The following is a 27,995-nucleotide window of genomic DNA, read 5'->3' on the forward strand; positions in this document are numbered from 1 at the left end:
GTGCTAGCAGCCACGTGAGTGCTGGCTAGCTAGCTAGCGACCAGCTAGCCAAGACCAACAACACAAACAAACAATACAGCTACAAGTAGTCAGTGGAGTTACAAACAGACTACAGTATACTAAACAAGTTAAATATATTACCTGTGATTAAATGTTTTCCCACACACATAGCTACGTGTAGCCTACTTGGACATCAGGGTCCCCACATTTACCACGCAGAGTAACCTGGAGCCATAGGGCTCTTCTCGCAGGCTCTATTTCCCTACGTGGGAGCATTGCAAACTGTAGGTTGGGATTTCTGACCTGGTTACATGTAAATTGAACAATACAGCAGCTGTTCGGCATGTTTTGTTTATTTCTGTATAACTAAATATTGACAACAAAGTTGTCTCTTTTACAATGGGGGTCAATGGAAAAAAAGTTTGTTTTCCCCAATTTGTGGGCGTGGTCGAGGGGAGAATTCTTTGAAAAGAAACTGGTTTCAAGCCTCTGGACACCTCCAGTGTTGACTAAATTGTCTGAAACCATTGCTTCAGGCTGAGTAATACAGAGGTAGACATATCTTACTGGTAATTTAGATTCCATTTTTGAAATAGGTGTAGTCCATTAATTCTTAACAGCTTCTACCCCCAAGCCATAAGACTCCTGAACAGCTAATCAAATGGCTACCCTGGCTGCCCCCCCCTCTCTTTTACGCTGCTGCCAGTCTCTGTTTATTATCTATGCATAGTCACTTTAACTCTACCTACATGTACATATTACCTCAATTACCTGACTAACCTGTGCCCCCGCTGTTATTTTACTGCTGCTCTTTAATTACTAGTTATTTTAATTTTGTACTTATTTTTCTTAAAACTGCATTGTTGGTTAAGGGTTTGTAGTAAGTAAGGTCTACACCTGTTGTATTCGGCACGTGACAAATAAAATAACATGTTTAGCTCTTTATCATTATATTTTGGTAGCTTTAAAAATAAATACAACTATGGAGAAAAATGAATATTTCTCATTTACCAGGAATGTTTTTGTGTGACATTTAGATTGACCTCTAAAATTAGATAATCTTGAATGAGTTAAATTCCAACACTTTTTTTCTCAGCTATTCTTGCTGTGTTTCCCTGTACTCTCACCAAGTAGATGGTCTTAGTAATTTCATTCTGCTTTATTGACTAATGCAAATCATTACCAGCCTGGGCACCCTGGCATGGACCATCTGTCAGTAATTATATTGACTCAGGCGAGGTCTGTGCTAAGAGGTGCACTAGGGACAGTAGTGAACCATCTCAATGCTGACAGCTGACATTGAAATGTTCTATCTACCGAGTCTAGCTAAATGAATTTGCCTCCTCAAGCAGTGTCCTTCAGCAGTCTCTCAGGCCTGCCTGCAGATATAAAGGCTTATATTTCTGCCTCTCAGAGTGGACGAGAGACATTGTATGAGATAGATAAACCTTTTTACATCATTAGGGCTCATTTACACTTGCCACATGCTACGTTCACTCACCCTGATGAAGGTTGATTTAGACTGAAACCTTGGTCAAAATGATCTATTAAATTGTTGGGAGCATCAAGATCACCAGAATGCTGGAGTTGTTATTTTTTATTATATTCACTCACTGTTCTGTATATTTTCCTCTGTATTCTCTTCCAGAGTGTTTTAACAGTTTCCCCCTTATTGGTACAGTAATATATCTTTATATGTGTTTAATTGTAGACAAAACAACAAAATATATCAGTGACAATTATCAGTGTGTCCTCCACTTTAGGACTTTAGGACCCCTCAGTTTTATAAGTACTTGCTGTGTTGAGTGGCTTTCATCTCCCAAATAACATTGGATTATAAAGTCTCCACTATAAATCCAAATCCCTCACCTTTCAGAAGCTCAACTACTACCATGGGCTGCACTATTTTACCTTTATTGTCTATCTTTCTTCTATTGTATAACAAACTCCAATTGCCAAGGGCAGCTCTGTTGATTAAAAGGCAGGTGAAAAATACAAAGACTAATTTAAAGTTTGCTAGAGCAAAGAAACAATGTGCCCTCCAGTGTTAAGTGCCTATTATACAAAAGATATTACATAAAATTACATCTAGTGTACTTGTTTGAGTTCTAATGAAAGTATCCTACTGAAAACAAGTTTTCACCAAGGTCACTGTGACAGTCTGTGTAAATGTTCTATTATGAAATATTAATCTTTATGCACTTTCTAATGTACCATATATGTCTGTTTTGTGTGTTACAGTGTGACCACTGACCTATAGTGTGGATCCTATTCCTGGGACAGAGTGTGCCCATCAGTGGGGGAGAGCTGGCCCTGTCTGGGGAAGATGGAGATGGAGAGGGACCTTGGGGACAGCTCCACAGGGCCCAATATCACCAACAGCACAGGAGCTCCAGACAGCACTCTCCCTGTGGTGGTTTTCACAGACAGGATGGTGGTGCTGGTGGTTATCCTGGCGCTACTCACCCTCCTCACTGTGCTCGCCAACAGTGCTGTCATCACAGCCATCTGCACCACCAAGAAGCTCCATCTTCCCGCCAACTACCTCATCTGCTCCCTGGCGTTCACCGACTTCCTGGTAGCTATCCTGGTCATGCCAATCAGCATCCTATACATTGCCACAGAGTACTGGTCGTTGGGCCAGGTGGTGTGTGAGGCCTGGCTGAGTGTGGACATGACCTGCTGCACCTGCTCCATCCTGCACCTGTGTGTCATAGCGCTGGACCGCTACTGGGCTATCACCAAGGCCATTGAGTATGCCCGTAAGAGGTCGGCCCGCCGGGCAGCTGTCATGGTGGGCATCATCTGGGTCATCTCAGTCTTCATATCCATTCCACCCCTCTTCTGGAGACACAGGCCCGGTAGCCACGGCCCAAAACAGTGCATCATAGAGCATGACCACGTGGGCTACACTATTTACTCCACCTTCGGGGCCTTTTACATCCCCATGACCCTTATTCTCATCTTGTACTATAGGATTTACAATGCTGCTAAGACGCTCTATCAGAAACGGGGCTCATCGCGGCACTTCAGCAGCCGAAGCCAGACAAAGACTGATAGCCAGAACTCTCTGAACCACTGCCGTATGGCACACACCTTCTGCGTATCGGACCTATCCACCTCAGACCCCACTCTGGAGTTTGACAGGCTCAATGCCACCATCCGTATCCCCTCATTTGAGACAGATATGGACAGGGCAGATGAGAGGAGCCAGATCTGTACCTCCAGGGAGAGGAAGGCAGCACGTATCCTGGGCCTCATCCTCGGGGCTTTTATCCTCTGCTGGCTGCCTTTCTTTCTGAAGGAGCTCCTTGTGGGCCTACAGGTCATAACTGCCTCACCCCAGGTGTCAGAATTCCTAACCTGGCTGGGCTACATCAACTCACTTATTAATCCTCTACTTTACACCAGCTTCAATGAGGATTTTAAGTTTGCCTTTAAGAAACTGCTCAGACGAAAGGAGCATGCATAGATTTGCAGGCCCAGGTTGAACGTACAGAATAGTCCCATCGGGGAAAGTATGAAGGAAAGTTATATGCAGTGTGTCCATTGGCTATGTGATGTTGTGCTTTTCAAAATAAAAGTTATTTTTTATTTTTTTTAAAAGTAATGCTTCTTCATCTTTGCGTAAACACAAACTTTGACCATGAATAATCATGGCTTATAAATGCACATACATACATTTTTTATGACTTTGTGAATGAACTACATTTTTACCAATGTGGGGTTTAAGTAAATATTCAATGTTTTTGTCTCAATTGGTTTTACTACACCAGGCACTCCTGCAAAATAGAATTCTAAATCACATTCCATTTGCTCCATTACAGACATTATTATGAGGCGTCCTCCCCCTCACTGATTTCACTGTAGGTATCTATCCCTCCATACTAGGCTGAAATAAACGGTATGTGAGTGACCAAAGACCTGGATGAGAAACTGACTTCCGCACCCATACATTTTTTAAAGGCGCTGGTAAGACTGATAGATGATTACCTTACCTGATTGTGATGAATACAATCACTAAAATTACGTTTTGAACTGATGTTCATTATTTATTATTTAACCTAATGTTCATTATTTATTGGCCTCTTGATGTCTTTAAGTTTAGTTGATTTATAATAGTTAAGCGCCTGCACGCAAAAAAAACATACGCGCAGCCTGCTACCTACCACAGAGTTCAAAACTGCTACGCCCCTCGGTGGACTACAGTGGCATTTGATTCTGCGTGCGTTAATTATTCTGGTCACATGCTGTCTGCGTACGCGGCAGTGGTACGCGACCGAGTTGGGTGTGAAGATGGCGGACGAAGAGGCCGAACAAAACCTCAGCGCACAGACCGATACCAGTGCAACGATTGTGGCGCTCCGAGAGAAATTGCTAAAATTAGCAATTGCACTGAAGAACAGTACGGACTCTCCGACTCAGTCGTCAACTCAGTATTGTCAACACTTTTGCCAGGTTAGTTATTTCTTTCGCTGTGCGCGCTGGCGATTCCAAAATAACCCTCGAGCCTTGCATTAGCATAGCTAGCTTAAGCTAGTTTACAATCCTGAATAATGTTGCCATTGTCAATGTGGACATGGTTTAATGATTTATGTCAAATAAGCATACGTATACTTGTTGTAACACTAGCTGGTGCTATTGTGTTATGTGACTGACTTTCGCACGTTGGTAACGTTAGACAGATAAATGATTTGATGTTGACACTGTCTGTAGCTTAGCTACCCTTTTGATACTGTGTGCTGACATAGCTAGCTTATTGAATTATCATAGGCGCAATGAGGAGGTACATCATCAGCCTTGCTTTGTCATGTCTAGTTTACGCAGAGACGCTGACTTTACGGCCGTTGATAAAGTTAACGTTAAACTATCCATTACTGTCTCAGCTTTGTAGTTGGCTTGCAACTAATTTACTATGCTAACGATAATGAAGCAGCTAGCTAGCTAGTAGCTAACTAGTGAACAAATGGCTTTGTTCTGCTTCACTGCAATGGGACAGGCCTCGCACACACTACACCGCATCTTTTGCTGACAGGTCTCAAATAAATGTGGGGTGTTTGTGTCCATGCATGGTCTCGGATTGTCAAACTGAAACTCTACCCATTTAGCCATTGTTCCTAAATGTGGGTTATATAACACATTTTTGAGTTAACTAGGACAGTAGTTTTCAAACCTCTTCTCGTGGACCCCCAGACATTTCACAATTGTTTTGTAGCCCTCATACACCTATTCATGTAGCCCTCATACACCTATTCAAAGGGTTTAAAATTAGTTGACAAGTTTGAATCAGGTGTGTCATAGCTGTGGTGTAGGCTAGGTAAACTACATGGACTGTTGGAGGTCCCAGAGGAAAGGTTTGAAACACCTGAGTTAGGCTATTCTGTTACAGTGTGAACTCCTTTTGAAATCGTTGAACACATTTTCCCATCAAGTTTGATGCACTACTGAGGCTGTGCCACCTTTACTTTCTTGTGCCTTTCACGAATCTATTGGTTTACTGACCCATATTTAATCTGGCCAAGTTTTCAGTCGACTGGGTAGTGTCAGATGAAGAAGAACAATGAACTGTTAATTACTATAAACCTGGTTTTCATGTAGAAAAAATCAAATGTTTTGCTCATAGTCAAGGGCTTGTACCATTCATGACTGAGGCGACGATAGTAAAATTACTTTATAAGTCCTCCAGAGTCCTCAAGGACAAAACATGGACCCCTCTTGACGGCAGAGAGAAACATACGTTTACATTTCCTGCAATCCTACACATTTGATTATGGGTTGTGGAGAAAATGTAGCCTTTTTAATGCAGAATTTCTGCGGTTATACACATTTTGCCAAGGGGTGGAGAGAGTTTGGCAATTTTACAACACATTAAATGAAATTCTACCAATTTTGCCATGGAGCAAAACAAATCTGTTTTTCAGCTAATTTAATGGTATTCTATTAAATTTGCCATGTGGTAAATACTTTTGCATTTTTAAAGCTAATTCCCTGCAAATCTACCCATTTTGCCATGACTTATGTTTATGTTGCCTTATGTTAATGATATCTGAGTGACTAACAAAATCAATAGGGGCCCCCTGTAGTACAGGGCCCCTGGGTATTTGGCCATGATTACAACAACTTTAGATAGCTGGCTAGACAGACTTGCCAATCAAAAAAATGTTAGTTGACATGGCTAATTGAGTAACTGACATAAGACAAGAATTGCTCATGCACAACCAAATTTCTAACTTGCACCTTGTGTGTAGAGCCATTATAACTCTCAACAGTAAGTTGAGACCCTGACTGAGTTCCCACCCCCAAAAACGTGTCTATTTTTTGGGGGTTAGGGGCCCCTGGCGGCCTGGGCCCCTAACTGACTGCTTATGCATGGAGCCAGCCTTGGCTAAACCAACTTTAATTGCTGTAACAATAATGATTTGCATTGTAACACATGAACAGAGGTCTAAACGAACAGTAGCATGCCTCATTAGCATGCTGTTAATAATTCTGTTGAATCTAGTTGCATACAGAGTTTTTGGACTTTGATGTGCCAGCCATTGTTGCAGTAGAATATCAAGCATGTGTGAATATCTGTGGCTAGAGGCAACGACTGTCCTTGCGCTGTGTGGGAGGATGGAAGGACAGAGAGAACGGATGAGCGCCACTGCAGTAGGCATGGTTCTTCATCTTCACACTTAAATTGTCATTCATCTTCCAGCATGTACATTTGAATTCAGCAGTGTGTTTACAAAATTACATCTTTAAAAAAAATATCTGTTGGCTATTCATGACAATCCAGCATTCTTTTTCAAACAGCATACATTGTTTTGCATTTTCCTTTTCTGCCTGTCTGTGTGGAAGAACTGCTTGTTTTCTGACCTCCACACTCAGCTGCATGATGCTTGAAAGAGCACTATTCCCAGGTGCCCAGCTGGGTTCCTAGATATGCATGGCTCCCCAGCCTCCACTCAGCTCATCTAGCAGAGTGAGTGTATGGTGGTGTTATTAGACTACCATCCGCGTGGCCGAGTGTTGTAAATCGCCTCCTCCCACCCGACCCCGGCTCGGTCTCAGGATGCCATGTGTTGTCTGGAAATTGAAGACATGAGACAAGCCACTGCCCCTGGTCACAGCATGGATGATGGATGGTGATGAATATGGATGATCCTACTCTACTGTTGGTGTTAGTCTGGCTGGACTGGCAGTGTGCTTTCTACCAGATGTCTACCAGCCCAGGTCCCCCTCCTGCCTCCCTTCTCTCTAATTAGGACCAGATCAAAATGGAGGGGTGAATGGGATTCTATGTATTTAGTTAGCGCCTCTCATGAGGAAAGTCTCTTGTTGAGGCATTGTTACATAAATACAATCACAATACATTATTAGACTGTATTACAGTATATACTCTAGATGGGTTATTTAGCCTAGCTAAGAAAAACACTTGATGGTTTAATTTATTTGCAATTCTAAGGCTACTTTTTCTTTAGGTTCCAGTCTAAAGAAAGTTGTAATAAATAATAACTGGTTGTTTGGATTATGTTGGCCAGTGCATTTGTTAAAGGCCTACTGTGATATCTACCAAGGTGTAGAGGTTGTGGAGAGAGCCGGGAGAACAGCAGATCCTCCTACACATCCCAGTCGCAGCTTACAATGAAATCAAATACACATGACCTCTGACCTCAGCTGTGTGTGCGCCCCAAATGGCACCCTATTCCCTTTATATTGCACTGCTTCTGACCAAGGCCATGGGGCTCATGTCAAAAGTAGTGCGCTATATAGGGAATAGGGTGTCCTTTGGGATTACTTCCGTGTCTGACAGCTATGCTATGTCTTTCGCTCTGAGGGTTTGATGGATGTTGATGGGAGTATATCCCTGTGCTGACACACTGAAATATATAATTTTATCAGCATGTGTGGGGTTGGTGTATGTGTCAGTGTGTTGTGTTTACAACTTATCTGTGGATCTGATCTGCGATGTGGAACCTTGTTTTTGTTATCAAGTAATAAGGCTACTCTAAGTTGACAGGGTGAGGACTGAACCAGAATCTGGATTTACAAGAAACATTGAATATTGCGTATCTCCTTTATGTCCAGGAAGAAGCCATTCACCAGCTTTTTAAGCTTAATAATTTCAAAATGCATACGGTACTTATTAAAGAATGGAGTTTCGCTGAGTAACTATCGTCATTACTGCCGTTACATCCGGTATGTACTTCCAAAAAAAGTCTAAGTAAAAAGTTACATGCAACTGAAAAAATGCCTTGTCTGGAAAGAATCTTAAGTATTGTTTTAGACCAAGTGTGCATTCGCCAAATTCACCTCTCATGCACTTCCAATAAAATCTCTTATTACTGCCGGGCACAGGTCGGCTGATCCAGCAGCAGGAAAGGTCATTGATTTTGATTTGAATGTCATATCTGTTTCACCCGCACCACACGGAATACATTAATATTTAAAGTAAGTCGATTAAGTAAACAATATAGGATATGTTAGGGATGTGACAAATGGACAATTTTGCTTAATGTTTAAGCACTTTTTTTTGGGGGGGGGGGATTAGTTTTCCATTAAAACAATAAGATGAAATCATAAAATTCCCAGTCTATTCACATTGAAGAACAATGGTTGTGTATGTATGAATTCTAGTGCCGGTCAATGAAGTTATGTCTACCGCCAGAGGTTGGAATCAGTTCAGAGAACGGAACCAGAATTATTTGTACATTTTTTTTGAGGAACAGAATCAGAACTGGAAATGAAAGTAATCTATACTGTTTCAGGAACATAACCATTAACAGCATAGGAACCGGTTAATACTGTTATTTTACATTCCAGGCATTTTCTTTTCTTTCTCCTAGTCCCACAAAAAAAACAAAGTGCCTATAAAGCCCTCACTATGTCACAACTTTTTTCAGTGTCAGCCTGCCAGCTGAAAATCTGTGTGTGTGTGTAGGCTACCTCCCCCTACGAAGCATAGTCTACTATTGCCTACTGACGTTAGTGTTATTCAGAAATTAGGGAGTGAGATTATTATTATTTTTTTAGTGCAAAGAATGGATGAACTTTTTCATTGATAGTTAACTATAGTATCCTTATCACGTTTAAAATTGCAGGGCTCTACACTGACCTTTTTTACAAGGACTATGAAAAAATATTTCAGGTATTAAAGCTAGAATCCTTAATTGTTTTTGATGCACTGGTGTGCCTAAATAGACAATTCCAGTCTCACAGCAAAATATTTAGTTGTATGTGCAAATAAAAAGTTTGCACTGTAGAGCCATGCATTGGATTTATTAACTACAAAAAGGTAAAACGTGTTTTTATTTAAATTCTGGTGGACACACAAGCTAGGTAGCTCAAGTTCAATGTTAAGCCAATGCTCTGAAGCCCTACACTTGTCTGTCCAATGCATGTAAATAGCTTGCCTTCTCCATAGCAAGTAATTTAATGTTGAGCTAAATGTAAACAAAATAATGTACTTTTCAGAGGTTTAAAAAGAAACCGAAAGGAACGATATATATACCATTACATTTTTGGGGTTTGAATCCGTTCAGAAATTTTATTTTGCTCGTCAGAATAGTGGAACGGGGGGGTTCTGTTCAGAGATGAAATGATACCGCGTGAAATATACCCGTGAAAGCACCTTGGCTACGGCATGTTCCTTCTGACTCTTCGAATCGCCACTGAACAGGCATTTTATTTGTCTGTAAAGGAATGCTGCTTCTGAAGCTGCCTGCTGGCAGACCACTCTCTCATAAAAAATAAAGTTGTTTAAAGTTCATTAAGTACTGTGACTTACCAAGACATCTAGATGGAAAAAAAAAACCTCTCCCACTAGGAATTTACTCCAAAGATTCAGTATATTTGGAACGGAGGAGACTGATTAGTTGCCGTACTTCCGAGAACACAAACACCTTCCATCTTTCACAGGTGTGTGCTTTTCATGTTCAATCAACAGGTGTACACCAAGTTGTAGAAACATCTGAAGCATGATCAATGGAAACAGGATGCACTTGAGCTCTGTTTTTAGTCTCATAGCAAGTCTCATAGCAAGTCTCATAGCATAGTTTCTTTGGATTGTTGGGTTAAATAGGACTGTGACCTTTTTGCCACTAGTCATTTTGCTCACCCCATTTCTAAATTTCCCGCAATTAAATTTGGCAATTTCCTGGCCTGCAAAGTTTCGCAACCTCAATAAAGCAGGGCCGATCATCAATGTATAGGCTAGGATATTCTTCACTAGCATCATTAGCGAATAGAATATACCACAAACCCCATGACGTGCCTTATTGCTATTATAAACTGTTTACCAAGGTAATTAGAGCAGTATAAATAAATGTTTTGTCATAACCATGGTATAGGGTCTGATATATCACTGCTGCCAGCCAATTAGCATTCAGGGCTTGAACCAACCAGCTTATAATTCTGGATAGGCTTTAATTACCGTACTTTAATTTCATTACTAATGTTACAGGAGGTGTTGAAGAGGTAGATTTGGCACATGCGCACTTAGTCAAAAACAATGCGTACGTTCTTCCAAACATTTTTTTCAGTTGCAATAGACCTTTTCTGGAAGTACATACTGGTCGTAACGGTAGCAAACTCCATTCTCTGGTATTCACCGAAAGTATTTTAGAAATGATTAATCATGGGAAGTTAAATGTTTGCATCCTGATCATAAAGGAGAATAGCCATATTCAACATTTATTGTAATCCTAGATTCTGGTTCAGATGAGGACCTGCTGTTATGATTAGGAATACTGCTTATTGTTGTTATTGTTTGTGATCCACTTCAGAGCCAACGAGAGCCCAGTTGAATTAAAAAGCAACTGTCATAAACACCTGTAGAGAGAGGGAGACTATGGGGAAAGTCAGACAGATAGGTTTTTAGGCAGCCACTGTAGGCTGTGTAGAGTACACTGCATACATGTTTGAATCCTATTCGTTTTACAGGTGGCATCAAGCAGGGTGTTGTCTTGTCAGCGTGTTGAAGGTAAAGACTAGAAGCATGAGTTGGGATCAGTCAATCTGCGACAGTGTTGCCAACTTGCTGTTGGAGGAGAGAGTACTCTGTAAAGGGGAAATCTGTAGTTGCAACAATTGTATTTATTTTTTACTTTTAAATTAATGGTACGAACCTGTATTCTTAAAGAATATTATTTATAAATGCCTCATGAGCTTAGTTCAACTGTCCTATACCATAAGCTTTTTTTATACCAAAGTAAATGTATAGAAACACTATATAGCCTCAACATGGTTACAGTTATAGTTTTGATATCACAGATGGTCAGTCCTTGCATCCATATCTCTGTCAGGGAGACACTTTTCTCCTGCAGTTGACTGGCCCTGTCAACTTGAACCCTCCCAAAATGAAATACTTGTTTTTTTATGTTTTCATATGCCAACATGGGTCTAGGTCATTTGCAGTGTTTTTAAAGTAATTGTCTATCAGTCTCAGAAATACACAAATCTTTATTACATAAACTTGATTTAAGATTTTTTTTTTTGCATCTTAATGAAAAACAGACACATTACATTATGTATTAATTGATCATGTTAACCACATGTATACAATATATCTAAAACATAACAATGTTGTTGAGAACTGGTTACTGAATCAACTTAAGTTAGATTACATTCCACTACCAGCTGCCCCATTTAAACAACATAACACAACAATATACAATAAAATACGTTTGTCTTTCCCAGCCTTCACTTACTTTGCTTCACCCTCCCTCTTCAGTCACTGAATGGTCATCTTAACCTTTTTTTTTTTTTCTGAACACACACAAGAATGGTGTATAGGTACTTTGTAGAAAAGACCGGTATGCAATTCTTATATAAACATAAGAGCAGAGAGGGGAAAGCATGGGTGATGGGGCAAGCACATGCCACCCAAGGGTAGATTAAAAGATCACAAGTGAGAGTGCATTGAAATGTACAAATTTAGAGAGCCGAATGGTCAATATAAGAGAGGAGAGGTTGCCAGATTTGATGAAATTGGCAATTTATTAGTCTTGCCCATTTTGAGTTTCACCACTTGCTACCGGCCCTCTCTGCCATATAGTGCTCAGTCTCCGGGCCATGGACAGAGATCAGCAGCAGACTGTTCATCATGCTGGTAGACAGGCTGGACCTCAAGTCTGACTTGATGCACTTCATGGCTGAGAACCCTCGCTCACAGCTGTATGAGCTCATGGGAAAGACCAGCATTATCTTTACCATTACCCTGATGTGGGAGAACTGGTCTGGCCTCCCAACAGTAGCTTGCAGCAGGCGCTGCCACAGCACCTGTGGCTGAAGGTGTCTGAAGTGGCGGACATCTACCTTGAGCTCCAGCCGCTCACACGTTGCATGTGTGGAGGACTTGGAAGTCCTGACATTCCTCCAGGATGTGGCTAAAGTGGTCTGTGAACAACTTTAGCTCCTCCAGGCCAAAAATAGCGAGTACATTGAGGTAATCTGGCCAGCTGGAGTGGTCAAAGAGAGTGGAGACTTTCAAGATCCCCATTTACAGGTTTCCAAAATGCTTAGACACAAAATGACAGTCATCCACAAGCTTCTCTCACTTCCCAGAAGGCAGTGTCGTCATTTTCTTTTCTGCAGTGGCACATTTCTGAAGGCTGTCTTCTCTGGTCCAACATCTTCCAGGAACTGTTGGATTCTTGGTCCTGGGGATCTCAAGAGACACGTCAAGATGATGCCCAAGTTGGGGCTTGACATTTTGGGGCATTCATCATTGCCCGACAAGGTAACACATTCACCCTGTAGTAAAAAGCCTTATACAACGGGTGGGTCTAATCCTGGAGGCTGATTGGTTAAAAAGGCATTCCAGCCGGTGTCTATTCCACAAGTTGCCACCGGCTTAAGCTATGATGTTGAAATGCCTATTTACTGTTCCATCTCACTGTGCAATCCACTGTCTCACTCCCAGCAAGGCAATTTATAAACTTGATCTCCACTATAAAAATCGAGACATTAATCTCCCATTTTTCTTTTGAACTAGCATTCGGTTTTCAACAGCAGAGATTTGTATAAACCTTGCAGTCTCTTTCTCTGACATTTGCAACAATTTCAATATTGAAATAATCTCCTGTTTGTCGGGACGAGGCAGACAGCTTTCATCAGCAGGTCAAAATCATGAATCAACTGGCATCATTTTAATGGATATATACTGTACAAAAAAATGTCAGCAAAAAACAGGTAAAATGAGATGCAGCTAGTATGCAGTCTTTCTAGCTTCAGTTTGAAGTGTTAGCTGTGTTGGCTAGCTCCTCTGAACAACAGTGTCCTGATGAGCGCACATTTTCTATTCCAGGGTCGCATCCATAGATACAGAACAAAAAGACTAAACGACTGGGTTGCGTCTCTGGCAACCCAACCGATAGCACGCAAGACCAGTCGGCTTGGGGAGCAAGCTTAGATTTGTATGTGTACAATCGGTTCAGGCCAGGGAGATACAACCATATTCTCTAGATTACCATAGTTGATAGCCATAGCCTACAGACGTGCATTTTAATAGACCTATTTGCCCAACATTGGAATGATTTTATAATATTATACATTTCCATAACATAAATAATTATATATGCGATGCCTATCCAGCCATATCATTGTTTGAAACCTGGACATTTTACATTCACATATCTTACCTTGCTTTTAACCGCCTACAGACAAAATCCGACCATAGGAAAAATGCGAATTCTTTAAGATTTCATGATATGCCATTGAAACCAACATTTGTTATTCTACTGTCGAAAGGCAGTAAGGCACAATCCTTACTGCCATTGGCAGGTTAAACTATTTTGAAAAAATACAATTATTAGTGGGTCTTATGGTTGTGGAAGGCTTACAGTGCTTCAGAAAGTTTAGTGCATTCGGAAAGTATTCAAACCTCAATTTTTTCCTCATCAATCTACACACAATACCCCATAATGACAAATTTATTACAAATAAATTGTAAAAAATTACACAAGTATTCAGACCCTTTTCTATGAGACTCGAAATTGAGCTGAGGTGCATCGTGTTTCCATTGATCATCCTTGAGAGATTTCTACAACTTGATTGGAGTCCGACTGTGGTAAATTCAATTGATTGGACATGATTTGGGAAGGCACACATCTGTCTATATAAGGTCCCACAGTTGCCTGTGCATGTCAGAGCAAAAACCAGGCCATGAGGTCAAAGGCATTGTCTGTAGAGCTCCGAGACAGGATTGTGTTGAGACACAGATCTGGGGAAGGGTCCAAAACATTTCTGCAGCATTGAAAGTCCCAAAGAACACAGTGATCTCCATAATTCTTAAAGTGTAGAAGTTTAGAACTACCAAGACTCTTCCTAAAGCTGGCCAGCTTTAGGCATCGGGGGGATAAGGGCCTTGGTCAGGGAGGTGACCAAGAACCCAATGGTCACTCTGACGGAGCTCCAGAGTTTCTCTGGGGGAGATGGTTGTCCTTCTGGAAGGTTCTCCCATCTTTGCAGCCCTCCATCAATCATGCCTTTATGGTAGTGGCGAGACGGAAACCACTCATCAGTAAAAAGCACATGACATTCCGCTTGGAGTTTGCCAAAAGGCACCTTAAGAACTCAGACCATGAGAAGAAAGATTGCCTGGTCTGATGAAACACTCTAATTGAACTATTTGGCCTGAATGCCAAGCGTCGCGTCTGGAGGAAACCTGGCACCAATCCCTATGGTGAAGTATGGCGGTGGCAGCATCATATTGTGGGGATGATTTTCAGCGGCAGAGACTAGTCAGGATCGAGGCACCGATGAACGGAGCAAAGTACAGCGATCCTTGATGACAACCTGCTCCAGAGCGCTCAGGACCTCAGACTGGTGGGGTTTACCTTCCAATAGGACAACAAATGTCCTTGAGTTGCTCAGACTTGAACCTGATCGAACATCTCTGGAGAGACCTGAAAATAGCTGTGCAGCGACGCGAATACTTATTTTCCACCACAATTTGCAAATACATTCATTAAAAATCCTACAGTGTGATTTTTTAACTTCTCATTTTGTCTGTCATAGTTGAAGTGCACCTATGATGAAAATTACAGGCCTCTCTTATCTTTTTAAGTGGGAGAACTTGCACAATTGGTGGGTGACTTAATACTTTTTTGCCCCACTAAGTGTTCACACCTCTGAGTCATTGCATGTTTGCATCACTTTTGGCAGCAATTACAACTGAGTCTTTCTGGGTAAGTCTCTAAGAGCTGTGTACACCTGGATTGTACAATATTTGCACGTTATTAAAATTTTAAAAAACCTTCAAGCTCTGTCAAGTTGGTTATTGATCATTGCCAGGCAGCGATTTTCAGGTTTTTCCATAGATTTTCAAGCTGATTTAAGTCAACTGTAACCAGGCCACTCAGGAACATTCAATGTTGTCTTGGTAAGCAACTCCAGTGTTTATTTGGCCTTGTGTTTTAAGTTATTGACCTGCTGAAAGGTGAATTTGTCTCCCTGTTGGAAAGCAGACTGAACCAGGTTTTACTCTAGGATTTTGCCTGTGCTTAGCTCGATTCTGTTTATTTTTTATTAATAATAAATAAACTCCTTTTCCTTGCCAATGACTAACATAAATATAACATGAAGCAGCCACCACCATGCTTGAAATATGAAGTGGTACTTAGTGATATGTTGTTGGATTTGCACCAAACATAACGCTTTGTATTCAGGACATAAAGTATGTTTCTTTGTCATTTTTCTTTTTGCAGTTTTACTTTAGTGGCTTATTCCAAACAGGAAGCAAGTTTTGGAATATTTGTATTCTGTACAGGCTTCCTTCTTTTCACTCTATCAATTAAATCAAATCAAATTGTATTTGTCACATGCGCCGAATACAACACCTTACAGTGAAATGCTTACATGCAAGCCCTTAACCAACAATGCAGCAAAGAAAATCCCTTTAAAAAAAGTAATAACAATAACAAATAATTAAAGAGCAGCAGTAAATAACAATAGCGGGGCTTTATACAGGGGGTACCGCCACAATGATTTATTAAAGTATCTATAATTAGATAAGAGTAGCAGCAGTGTGGGTGTGGGGGGGCAATGCAAATAGTGTGGATAGTCATTTGATTAGCTGTTGAGAAGTAATATGGCTTGCGGGTAGAAGCTGTTTAGAAGCTTCTTGGACCGAGACTTGGCGCTCCGGTACCGCTTTCCGTGCAGTAGCAGAGAGAACAGTCTATGACTAGGGTGGCTGGAGTTTGACCATTTTTAGGGCCTTCCTCCGACATCACCTGGTATAGAGGTCCTGGATGGCAGGAAGCTTGGCCCCGGTGATGTAGGTTAGTATTGTGGAGTAACTACAATGTTGTTGATCCATCCTCAGTTTTCTCCTATCACAGCCATTAAACTCTTTAGCCGTTTTAATGCACCATCCAAAATGTAATTAAAACTTCACCATGCTCAAAGGGATATTCAACGTCTGCTTTTTAATTTTTTTTCACCCGTCAACCAATTGCGAGTCATTGGAAAACCTCCCTTGTCTTTGGTCTGTTTGAAATTCACTGCGCGACTGAGGGACCTTGCCGATAATTGAATGTGTGGGGTAAAGAGATGAGGTAGTTATTAAAAATGTTAAACACTATTATTGCACACAGTTAGTCCATGCAACTTATTATTTGACTTAAGCACATTTTCACTCCTGAACTTATTTAGGCTTGCCATAACAAAGGGGTTGAATAATTACTCAAAACATTTCAGCTTTTCACTTTTTTAATGAGTTTGTAAAAAATATCTAAACGTAATTCCACTTTCACATTATGGGGTATTTTGTGTAGGCCATTGACACTATCTCAATTTAATTTGAAATTCGGGCTGTACCAAAGTCGAGGTGTGTGAATACTTTCTGAATATTTAGCCTATTAATAATTTTACAAGCCCTTAATTCTTTACATTATTCCTGACTGTTTGAAATGCAGTGTTAACTTTTTACGTTTAAAAAAATCTAGATATATCGTGAATCACCCATAAATTTGAGAGATCTAGACATAATTTTTAGGCCATGTCGCCCAGCCCAATGTTCTAGCATCCAACTAGCCTCAGCCCTGTCTCCAGCTAGCATTTATTTCCCGAAGAGCAAAACAGGAAGCTGTTACTGGAGAGAAGTCCCCATAACCTCACCAACCTGCAAAGGCTTTTTCCACTAGTAGGCTCTTGTCACTGAGCCGTCTGAGACAAAGTGCAGCCAACCATCCATGCAGTGACTTTAACAGTAACGTAGACTGTTGTTTCTTTGCCAAGGTACACTGAGATTGAATAGTTCAACAATACTGAGGTAGCTAATAACACACACAGGCCATGAAAGGTTCTCTCTCCATCATGAGCAGAATAAAGTTGTGGTTTCTCACTTAAATCAGATTTATTCGTCATTGAACAATTCTCATGAACCTTTTTATAACCTAATTCTCTCTGAGGAGTTGCCTGACCGAGAGAAGCTGTCAGAACTACTTGTCTTTTGATGCTGTTCAGAACAGGGCTTCTCCTCCAGGCCCATCTGTCTGTCTGCGCTCTCCAGAGTCTCACTGCTCTCTGTGTGTGGGCATCTGCCCAGCCCCCTCTGCTTTGATGGAAAGGAGCAACACATCTCTTCTGTAGGACGTTGGAGAAATGTAGACTCATAAACCATATCCAACATGAATGAAGTGGTTGGTAGCTTTTTTAAATGTATTCTACTGGTCTAAAAAGGATGCATTACAACTGCTTGTCATTTCACATACAAACATTTAGGCTAATTATAGAAATTTCGCCCCCCTCCTGTTGCAAATTAATTTCAGCAGTAGTGGTGGTAGGCACTATATTGCATCTAAAGATATCAAACATCTGCCTTTATAGCTCTCTGTGGATGACTTCATTGGTGCATAAGAGAAAGGTGAGTGTAACCTCCTCTGTCTCTCTCTCTAGACTCTGGTGGAGTATGCTGGTCGATGGAGGATGGAGGAGGAGCCCTTGCCCCTGGTGGAGGTGTATACAGTGGCCCTGCTGAGCTATGCCCAGGTCTCCTCCTGCCTCTCCTCTCAGTGTGAAAACGTCCCCCTCGTAGTTGAACGTCTCTCACTGTGAGTACGCCTGTCTAATTTGTGGAGGGGTTTAACCTGCTTGTTGTTCTCCATGTGCCTGCAAGATTAGTACCCATGATATTTTTTAGAAGAACATAATTTGAAATGCACATCAGATTAATTACTGTACTATACATTATCTCAGATGTAGAATTGTATGATACACCCTACATGTAGAATGAAACATTGGATGATGTTACCTAACACCATCTCCAGCCATTTGTTTTACAGTGCTTTGTTAACATTATTGATCATTACCAATCAGACTTGCCTTTATTCTTCAGATTATGTTTAAATCACTGCACAAAATACAAAGGCTTTAGTCATCATGTTTGGGTAGCTCATTTGATTTCCTATTGGTTGTGCAGGAGCTGTATAGAGCTGCTGCTCTCCCTGCCAGAAAACTTCCCAGATGCCTTGTGGGAAGAGTTCAAGTCATCTGTTCAGGTAAAATGCTTAGTCATGTCACAAAGGACGAAATGTTTCCTTTTTATATGCAATGAGGTCTTGTAAACTACACTTGTAGGTTACTGTATTCCTGATTGAGTTGCTTTATCTGTTCAGGATAGTCTTTTAAGATAAGATTCCATTTGCTCTGTTTCTGAAATGTACTACATAATATTATATATGTTGCAAGGATGCACCATTAATTTGAATGCGTAATTGCTTCTAAAAGTACCTACGGCTTTGAGAATACTGTCACTGAGTGAATTGTGTGTGTTGCAGTCAGCACACTCCCAGCTGCAGGAGAATGGCATCACACAGCTGGCCCTCCTGTCTGCTGTGGCCCAGGAGACTGGTGTGTGGACAAACAGCACCCTGCGTAGTCTCCTCTCTAATGAGTCTCCACAAACGGAGGAGGGTGAGTTTTCTTTTACTACAATAAAGGAAGAGAACCCTGTGCACAACAGTGTGTCTAGATCCAGGAACAACTTTTGATACTAGTTGTTATTCAAGTGTTGTACATTTGAACCAGCATTTTATATCAGTACTCTATTTGTATTGTGTCTGTGAATCTCAATATCCTCTTCTTTAGTTCACAAGTTCCTTCGACTTGAGGGACCCATTCTGCTGGAGATGAGAGTAAAGCACCTTATTAAGGAGAACCACATGGAGAGGGCTGCACTGCTGGCAAGGGCTTGTGCAGAGTGTCCCGAGTTTGAAGGAAAAGGGCACATCTTTAAGCAGATGTACCTGGTCTGCCTGTGCTCTGCCTCAGCACAGGAACCACTAATGGAGGAGGTAGGTTGGGACAGTCTGCTAGAAACAGGTTGAGTCCCAAATGGCAGCCTATTCCCTATATAGTCCGCAACTTTTTAACAGGGCCCATAGATACTTTAATTATTTAACTGTCAGGCCTCCGTGGATTCATTGCACCAATCAGAATTTCTCTGTCCTCGCTATTGTTTTCTAGTGTATGAAATTGAGACTTTCATCAACAAAAGGCAGACCATTCAATGGAAAAGGTGTAATTGTGGCTTGAGGCAGACCTGTTGCATACCACATTGAAATATAATTTGAATGCAATGCAGCTCTTCCTTTTTATCGACAGCTCTCCGAGGTTGATTGCCGTGATGCACTAGAAATGATCTGTAACCTGGAGTCGGAAGGGGATGAGAGGGGAGCCTTCAGCTTATGCTCAGCCTTTCTAACACGTCAGCTTCTCCAAGGAGACACTTATTGTGCCTGGTAAGATCACGGCGCTACGTTTCTTGCATTGAAGCCCACCCCTCCTATCTGTTTGACTTATGAAATGTATATCTATTGTGTTATTACCTGTTTCAACTTACAGTAAAACAAAATAAAACTGTGCAATCTCTTGTTTAGTTCTTCAGATAATTCAGGTATTATAGAATATATTATGACTATTAAGCTATTTGGTTTATTTATTTTCTCTCCAGGGAGCTGACACTGTTTTGGAGCAAACTGCTGAAGCGGATGGAGTCATCTGAAGAGACGTTCCTGGACAGTTGTCGTCAGATGTCTTTGCTGTCCACAACGGTCTTCCACATCCTCTTCTTCATCAAAGTCATTCAATCAGAGGTAAGCTTCTGCCCTGATACATTCATTTTTTTCTGGGTGTATATAGACTGAACATGGCACACTATAATTTTTGCATTGTATAGTCAGCACTCCACTTTTTTTGTGCCATATGCTCTATTGTTTCATTGATAGTCAATTAATATTTAGTGCGTTTCCCTCTAAAACCCTGTTGTTTTTTTGTTTGTTTTTTACAGGTGGGTAAGGTTGGACTGCCAGTGTGTGTTGACATGTGCATACGGGCTCTACAGTTGGAATCAAGTGACGCAAACAACAAGGCCACCATTTGCAAAACCATCTCCTGTTTGCTGCCCACTGATCTAGAGGTAAAGCGGGCCTGCCAGCTGACAGAGTTCCTCCTGGAACCCACAGTGGACTCCTACTACGCCGTGGAGACTCTGTACAACGAGCCAGACCAGAAGCTGGAGGAGGAGAATCTTCCTGTGTCTAACTCGCTCCGCTGTGAGCTCCTGCTGGTGTTCAAGACCCAGTGGCCTTTTGACCCTGAGTTCTGGGACTGGAAGACACTGAAGCGTCACTGCCTGACCCTTATGGGTGAGGAGGCCTCCATTGTGTCCTCCATTGACTTGCTGAATGACAATGAGATCCCAGAGGCCCCTGAGGAGGAGGAGGACACAGCCCAGGGTGAGGAAGTGTTCAGAGACGTCACAGACTACTTCGTGGACACCACACATGAACTGAATGAAATAACGGATAAAAGACGGAAAATCCGAGAGACAAAGAAACTGAGAGAGAAAGGGTTCATCTCGGCCAGGTTTCGAAACTGGCAGGCATACATGCAGTACTGTGTTCTGTGTGACAAGGAGTTTCTGGGGCACAGGATTGTACGTCATGCACAGACTCACTACAAAGATGGACTTTATAGATGCCCGATATGCGCAGAGACCTTCACCTCAAAAGACATATTGGAACCACACGTGGCATCACACGTAAAGCTATCATGCAAGGAAAGACTAGCTGCAATTAAAACAAATAAAAAATTAGCTAATCCCAAAACGGCTGCTCCTGTTATTGCGGCTCTGAAAGCTAAGACTGAAAATCTACTTTGGAAAAAAGATGCAAACAGCGATTCCCAAGAACACAATGGGGAGTCGCTTCAGACAGAATCAGTTCAGACTAAAGTATCTGGACTTAAGACCGAAAGCAGCACTGAGGAAAACACATGCCCTGTTGTGAACTGCAAAAAGGGATTCAAGTATTTCCGAAATCTTCTTGTTCATGTGAAAGCACATAGAGATAACGATGAAGCAAAGCGCTTCCTTGAAATGCAGAACAAAAAAGTGATTTGTCAGTATTGTCGTCGCCAATTTGTTAATGTCACACACCTTAACGATCATTTGCAAGTGCACTGTGGTGTCCGACCGTACATTTGCATACAGTTGAACTGCAAGGCCAGCTTTCTCTCCAACACAGAGCTGCTTGTACACAGAAAAGAACATGTCGTATTTAAAGCCAGATGCATGTTTCCTAGATGTGGGAAGATTTTCAATGAAGCCTATAAGCTTTATGACCATGAGTCACAGCATTACAAAACGTTCACCTGCAAAGTCCCTAACTGTGGAAAAGTGTTCCATTCTCAGTCACAGTTGGATCTGCACCAGGAGGAACATGTCACAAAAGAGGAGGAATACCCAGCTACAGACACTGACCTTTCTCATTTTCTGGACCAGAGGATGCTTTCTGATCAGGCTTCCTTCTCAGAGGATGTTGATGAGGCTTCTCATCCATCAGCATCTGTTGAGGTGAAGCACTCGATTGACAACCTGCTGAATGCTTCTCAAGGTCCTGTTGAGAATGATCGACGATACATGATTCAAAGTGAGCCACCAGTAAAAGAACTGTACCCATATTCAGAAAGATCTGTTATTCGGTCTACTACAAATGCACAAACACATGAACCAAATCAGCTGAGACATAGACACCAAGACCCCTCAGAGACTGCTGCATATGACTATATGAGACCCAAACCACATAATCCTCCATTAGCTTCATACCAATATCCTGGGGATTTGCATCATGCCCAACAACCAAGTGTGTTTCAAGGTCAGGTCCAGAGTTTTCGCAAAGATGGAAATTATGAATCCAGGAACTACAATTCTGATTACCGAGTACCAGTGCAAGAACAACAACATCCACACATGTCTGTTAACATGTCAGCATCAAGCCAGACCTCCCATTACATGTCAACTCCAATGCCTCAAATTCTCCCATCGGTCTCTCACACACTTCTTCCACTAGTAACTCGTTTGCCAGCCACTGGTTGCAGAACAGAGAATACACAGGGCCCGTTAGCAAGCACTCCTGCCCCACAGCAACACCCATTACCAGCTACTCCTGCCACACAGCAACACCAATTACCAGCTACTCCTGCCACACAGCAACACCAATTACCAGCTACTCCTGCCCCACAGCAACACCCATTACCAGCTACTCCTGCCCCACAGCAACACCCATTACCAGCTACTCCTGCCCCACAGCAACACCCATTACCAGCTACTCCTGCCCCAACCCAAGGAGAGAGACACCACTGTGCTTTGGAGTCATGCGATCGCAACTACAGCTCCTACAGAAGTGTTACCAAGCATATGAAAGCAGCTCACCCAGAGTTTTATACAGAATGGAAACTTGTTAAGAGAAAAACAAGGGAACATGAAAAAGCAAGAAAAGTTGCCCCGTCGAGTCTGCCTCTGATCGGGAACCATAACTCTGTTACTCCAATACAACATCAACAGGTCATTCAGCCAACCCCGCCCCTGTACTCAAACTCAAACCACTCTTACGCTTCCCATTCAGCTGCTGTCCAAAGCCAAGCTTTCCCCAACCAAATGGACAATATCTTAGATCCCATTGTACTCTCCCAGCTAGGAAACAACCCCAATCAATATGCACCACCTAGTATGCCATGGCAACAAACGCCAGGAAACAACCAAATCCAGAATTATCACTCTCAAGTATATCCCTCCTCGAACCTGCAAGGGATGCCACAAATGGGTGGTGGAGGAATGGATGTTCATGTTATTCCATCCGGTCATATGATGCGACCTAATGTGGAAAGACCAGCAGAGTCACTGCTTCCAACAACTATGGATAATGTTCTTCAGCCTGTTTACCCCTCTTATGTGGACATTCTGAAGGACTCAAGTCTCTCAAATCAGCTGGTAAATGCTGCACTTCCCTACACACCGCAGACTCAAAGTAATTTGCGTTCTAATTTCAATCCCCCTGAAAGGAGTCGAAGAATGCAGAAAACCAACATGGAATCACATGTCCTTGCAGGAAACCAATTGCTAGCTAGAAACAACAGTGAATCTCAAGACTGCACCAAAAACGCTGCTGAAAAAATCCAGATGGGCAAAAAAGTCAAGCGCAACAAAAGAACAAAGTGGCCTGCCATTGTTAAAGATGGAAAGTTCATTTGCTCTAGGTGTGGTAGAGAATTTACAAATCCTAAATCACTTGGAGGCCATTTGTCCAAACGTTTACACTGCAAAGCCTATGACACGGAGCTCCTGACAGCAGACTTGCCTTCATCATTTCTTGATCTTCTCAATTCAGAGCAACTTCTCAATACTCAGCCCCCACCAGCTTCACAGTATAACCCTGCTGCACCGTATACAAATGATGGCCAACAACCCGATGAGATTCTTAAACAAATTATGGTTACTCCAAATATTCCCAATATGTTTGAGCCCTCAGCAATTCCCCAGCCAACGTTCCAAAATCCTTATGGCCCCTACGGACCTGCTGGACGCTTGCCAGAAAGCACAGTCATACAGCACACAGGAAATGTCCAAGTGAAGACAGAAAATGAATCGTATACAGATGGTTATCTTCAGCAGTCATGTGACCCTGGGTTTGGCAGTAGTGCATTCTATGAGCCACTTCTCACTCAGGTGCTTGCAGAAAACAACCCCACTGTCTCACTTCACAGACTTCCCACAGACCATATTGATAATTTACTCAGAGCAGAAACACTGATGAAGATGAAAGAAGTGAAGGGGAATTCTGATTCTGCCTCCAATTCGGGAGGGCTGTCTAATGATGGACTTCTGGCTGCAATGGCTAGTTTGGCGGAAAACCTTATGACAAACCCCATGTTGCAGATCACCTCACCAGACCCTCGGCCTCAACACAGTCCAGCAGCAACAAGTATCAAACCGGTGGAGACACGGAGGAAGAGTGCGGAACATAATGTCAAGAAAAGATTGCGTGAACAGATTTTAGCTGGAGACTTCCAAAGAAGAAGCAGTGTATCTGGGACAAGCAGCACTGACACACATGCCACTTTGAATCTGGTGTCATCCAATCCAACAACCAATGATGTACAACATTTTGGAGTGCGTCAAAGTCCTCAGCCTTCCAAGATGATTGATCACGGAATCCCCTCTGTATCATCTGCCCAAATGAACGGAGCAGCACCCATGAAGAGCTTTACTAATTTCAGGGAGGCTTCCTCTCGACACCACGAGGTACCTGCTCCTACCTGCATCGTTGCAAATGATGTTGATCTTGGTCCAAATCTAACACCTGCAAACCAACAGCATTGGATAATGGACATTCAGACTGCATTAGAGAGGCTAGACTTAGACAAACAACAGGTGTGTGATTCTACTCCAACATATTCCTCCACAAAACCTAGCTGCACTGATATTTGCAATATTACTGAATCATTCCAGCCTAATGTCTCAAAAGAGAAGGATACACAGATTCCTGATGGCTGTAGAAAGCTGTTTGCCTGTGAGAGTGACAACTGCACATACAGGGCCATGACAAAAGATGCCATTTTAAAACACCTCATCAAGACTCACAATTACACCAATGAGATGATCAATTCGATTAAGAAAAGCCATGGGAAATTTGCCCCATTCTCTTGTCAAATGTGTGATAAGACTTTTACCCGCAATTCAAACCTTAAGGCCCACTGTCAGACAGCTCACAGATTGACACAGCGGGAGATTGCAGAACTAATCATGAAGCGCAAGTCAAGCAACACGGTTGGATTTGCTAATAACGAAGACAAACCACGTGTGCCTTCAGAGCCTCCTTTGTCTGGTCAGATTGCCAAAGCGCCCCACTCAATAATGGAGAATATTAGACGTCAACATTCACTCCCGGATGTGAGCCAAAATCAAGATATGACTGTAAAAAACGTGTTTGCTTCAGGAGAAAGGATTAAACAAGACTACCACCCACATCCTTTCAAACAGCAGACTTCTCAAGGCATAGCTGACCAGAGATATCATGATAATAGCCTCTCCATGGGAATGCAGCCAATGCAAAGGATGCCCATGCATGATCAGACACCATTAATGCTAATGTCTGAATATCAAATTAACGCACACTACTCAACAATACCCCAACAGCCTTTAATGACCCCTCCTGATGCAGATCAATGGTCCAATGGACAACACATACCAGCTCCATCTCGGCCTATGCCTACTCATTACAGTCAACAATCTGGAGGCTACCTGGCAGAAAGAGCTGACTCAATGACGCCTGCTCCATCAGATCCCCTTCAGGTTTGTGCTCCCTTGCTAGAAAAGACATCCAAAATCAAGCTGCAGAGAGGACCAAAGCCTAAAGTAGAAAAGCCTAAAGTCGAAATTCCCAAGAAGACGAAAGAGAAGAAGTCTGAGGCAAATGATTCTTTCAGTCCATACAGGCCATATCGCTGTGTTCATCAAGGATGTGCAGCAGCCTTTACAATTCAGCATAATTTAATCCTCCATTACAGGGCTGTCCATCAGTCTGCTCTATCTATATGTGAAATGAAAGATGAAAATGATCAAAATGAGGAACAGGATGAGAAAAACGGAATCAAGCAGGAGGGGGTTATGGAGGAGGAACCAGAGGTTGAAGTAACCCAGGTAACAGAACTCAGATGTCAAGTGAGCGACTGCTCGAGAGTATTCCAAGACGTTCCGAACATGTTGCAGCATTACCTCCAGCTTCACAAGTTCAGCCTGGATAAAGCAGGATCTCTGATGTCAAACATCAACCTAGGCAGATTCCGATGTGATCAGCAAGGGTGCACAGCATCCTTCATTGCTTTCTGGAAGTACATCGGACATATTGAAAAAGAACATGACAAGGCAAAACTTGCCAAAATGGAACCTGTGGATGGGATGTTCCAATGTGATGTCGAAGGCTGTGACCGTGCTTACGCTACAAAGTCAAACCTGCTGAGGCACACCATGAAAAAGCATCATGACCTTTACAAACTCCAACTGATGAACCAACGGAAAAGTGAAGATTGTGAGAAATCTGACTCCAAGAATTCACATTACCAAATAACTAAATCAAGCGATGGGAAAGAAAACATAGAGGGCAACAAAAAGATTACACAGAAGGGAGGTGACAAAAAGAAAACTGACAAGACAGAAAAAAATAGTTGGACGAAATATGGAAAACCCTCCTTGAAAACTAAGGATGAAGCGTCTGCAATGTGCATTAAGAAATGCAAGTTGCAATACCCCTGCATGATAAAGGGCTGTGATTCAGTGATGAAGTCTGAACGGAGTATCATGAAGCACTACATGGGGCACGGACTGTCCGAGCGATACTTAGAAGAGCAGAGAAGCCACTTCATATTTTGCAAGAAATACCCAAGACGTAGAAACCTCCGCGCTGCCAGGAGCGATGACTCTAAGTCTGAGACCTCCTCAGAGATATCCGACAGCGAGGACACAGCAGACACGGGCCTAGAAGGAAGTGAGTTTGACGAGTATTCAAAACCTGTGTTACGGAGAAAGGGGAAGGGCGACCTGTGTGACACCAAACCTTCGTATGATGAAAGCTCAGAAACTGCATCTGATGGTTCTGTGGTGGTGAAACGCAAGAGAGGAAGTCCACGGAAAAGTGTTTTTGAAAAAATTGTAAAACGCAAGAGGCTGACAAGGAGTAATGCGGTTTACTGTGGAGAAAATGGATCTGACTACGACTCCTCTAGCACTGCCCTTACCCAGGATGAAATGAACGATCAAAGTGAAACGTTGACCTCCTTTAAGCCCATGGGATTCGAGATGTCTTTCTTAAAGTTCTTGGAGCAATCAAGCCCATCTAAAAACGCTCTGAAGAAGAGGATTCGACTGAGAAACGCTACAGTGTTGTGCACAAGGTCAGACACATACTTGCACTACCCAAAAGGCTTTGATACCCTTGAGTTCAGGAACCCTCAGAAGCTGACATCACTTAAAAATGTAAAAATTGTAGTGGACAAATCCTTTTTGGATGTAGCTGATACTCTGCTGAAGCAGCTCCAGGAAATGCGACCCACAGTAATATTAGAAAAATAGATTCCGATGTAGTATTTAAGTGACTGGCTAAATGTTTTTCTTGTCAGAACACCGTAACTCAGGATTAGAATGGTTTTCAACCTGCTGCAGAATGTTGCCCAAAACAATAATACTTATGATTTTGTTTTTTCACCGCAAAATATAAATCCACGGTTTTTCAGTTGACTATGTGGAAGTTGTTTTAAAATGATACATTATTTACTGTAACCTTGAGTCTGTAAATATATTTTGTCTCTTATATATTGATCTCATTTTATATTATATGTATTATTGGTAGGATAAATTTAAGCATGTTTGTATTTATCTTCCCAGCACATTGCCTTTGCAAACTAAATTTAAAATTGAAGGCGAAAAACATTACAATGTCATGTGATAAGTATCCCCATGAGACAATGAAATGGTCCTTTTAAACAAATGGAATGTGATGTGTATAGTTTGTGAATGTTGTTGTTTCAATATGCCTTGTAAATGTTCATTTGTACGTAGACAATGTTGTGTAAATATTGTTTTGTTTTTTTCAATGAACTACTGCGACCAGCAGTCTAACTTAATTGAGATAAACAATTTTGTTACAGATTGCATTTCTCATTGGTGTTTC

The 27,995-nt window shown here is 41.9% G+C and overlaps 2 protein-coding genes across 2 annotated transcripts; both read left to right on the forward strand.

Annotated features, from left to right (window-relative positions):
* The first annotated feature begins 2,249 nt into the window (after positions 1–2,249).
* Positions 2,250–3,544, forward strand: LOC112251698 (5-hydroxytryptamine receptor 1E-like). The gene has a single exon (XM_024422654.1). It carries the CDS (start codon positions 2,327–2,329, stop codon positions 3,470–3,472), a length of 1,146 nt encoding a protein of 381 aa, XP_024278422.1. The 5' UTR covers positions 2,250–2,326; the 3' UTR covers positions 3,473–3,544.
* A 714-nt stretch (positions 3,545–4,258) lies between these two features.
* Positions 4,259–27,978, forward strand: LOC112250027 (zinc finger protein 292). Its single transcript, XM_024419843.2, has 8 exons — positions 4,259–4,458; positions 17,887–18,041; positions 18,410–18,488; positions 18,768–18,903; positions 19,078–19,283; positions 19,594–19,730; positions 19,943–20,084; positions 20,279–27,978. Exons 1-8 carry the CDS (start codon positions 4,297–4,299, stop codon positions 27,395–27,397), a joined length of 8,136 nt encoding a protein of 2,711 aa, XP_024275611.2. The 5' UTR covers positions 4,259–4,296; the 3' UTR covers positions 27,398–27,978.
* Positions 27,979–27,995: the final 17 nt, after the last annotated feature.

Source organism: Oncorhynchus tshawytscha, linkage group LG05 (genome assembly GCF_018296145.1).
Source record: "Oncorhynchus tshawytscha isolate Ot180627B linkage group LG05, Otsh_v2.0, whole genome shotgun sequence".
Lineage (NCBI taxonomy): Eukaryota > Metazoa > Chordata > Actinopteri > Salmoniformes > Salmonidae > Oncorhynchus > Oncorhynchus tshawytscha.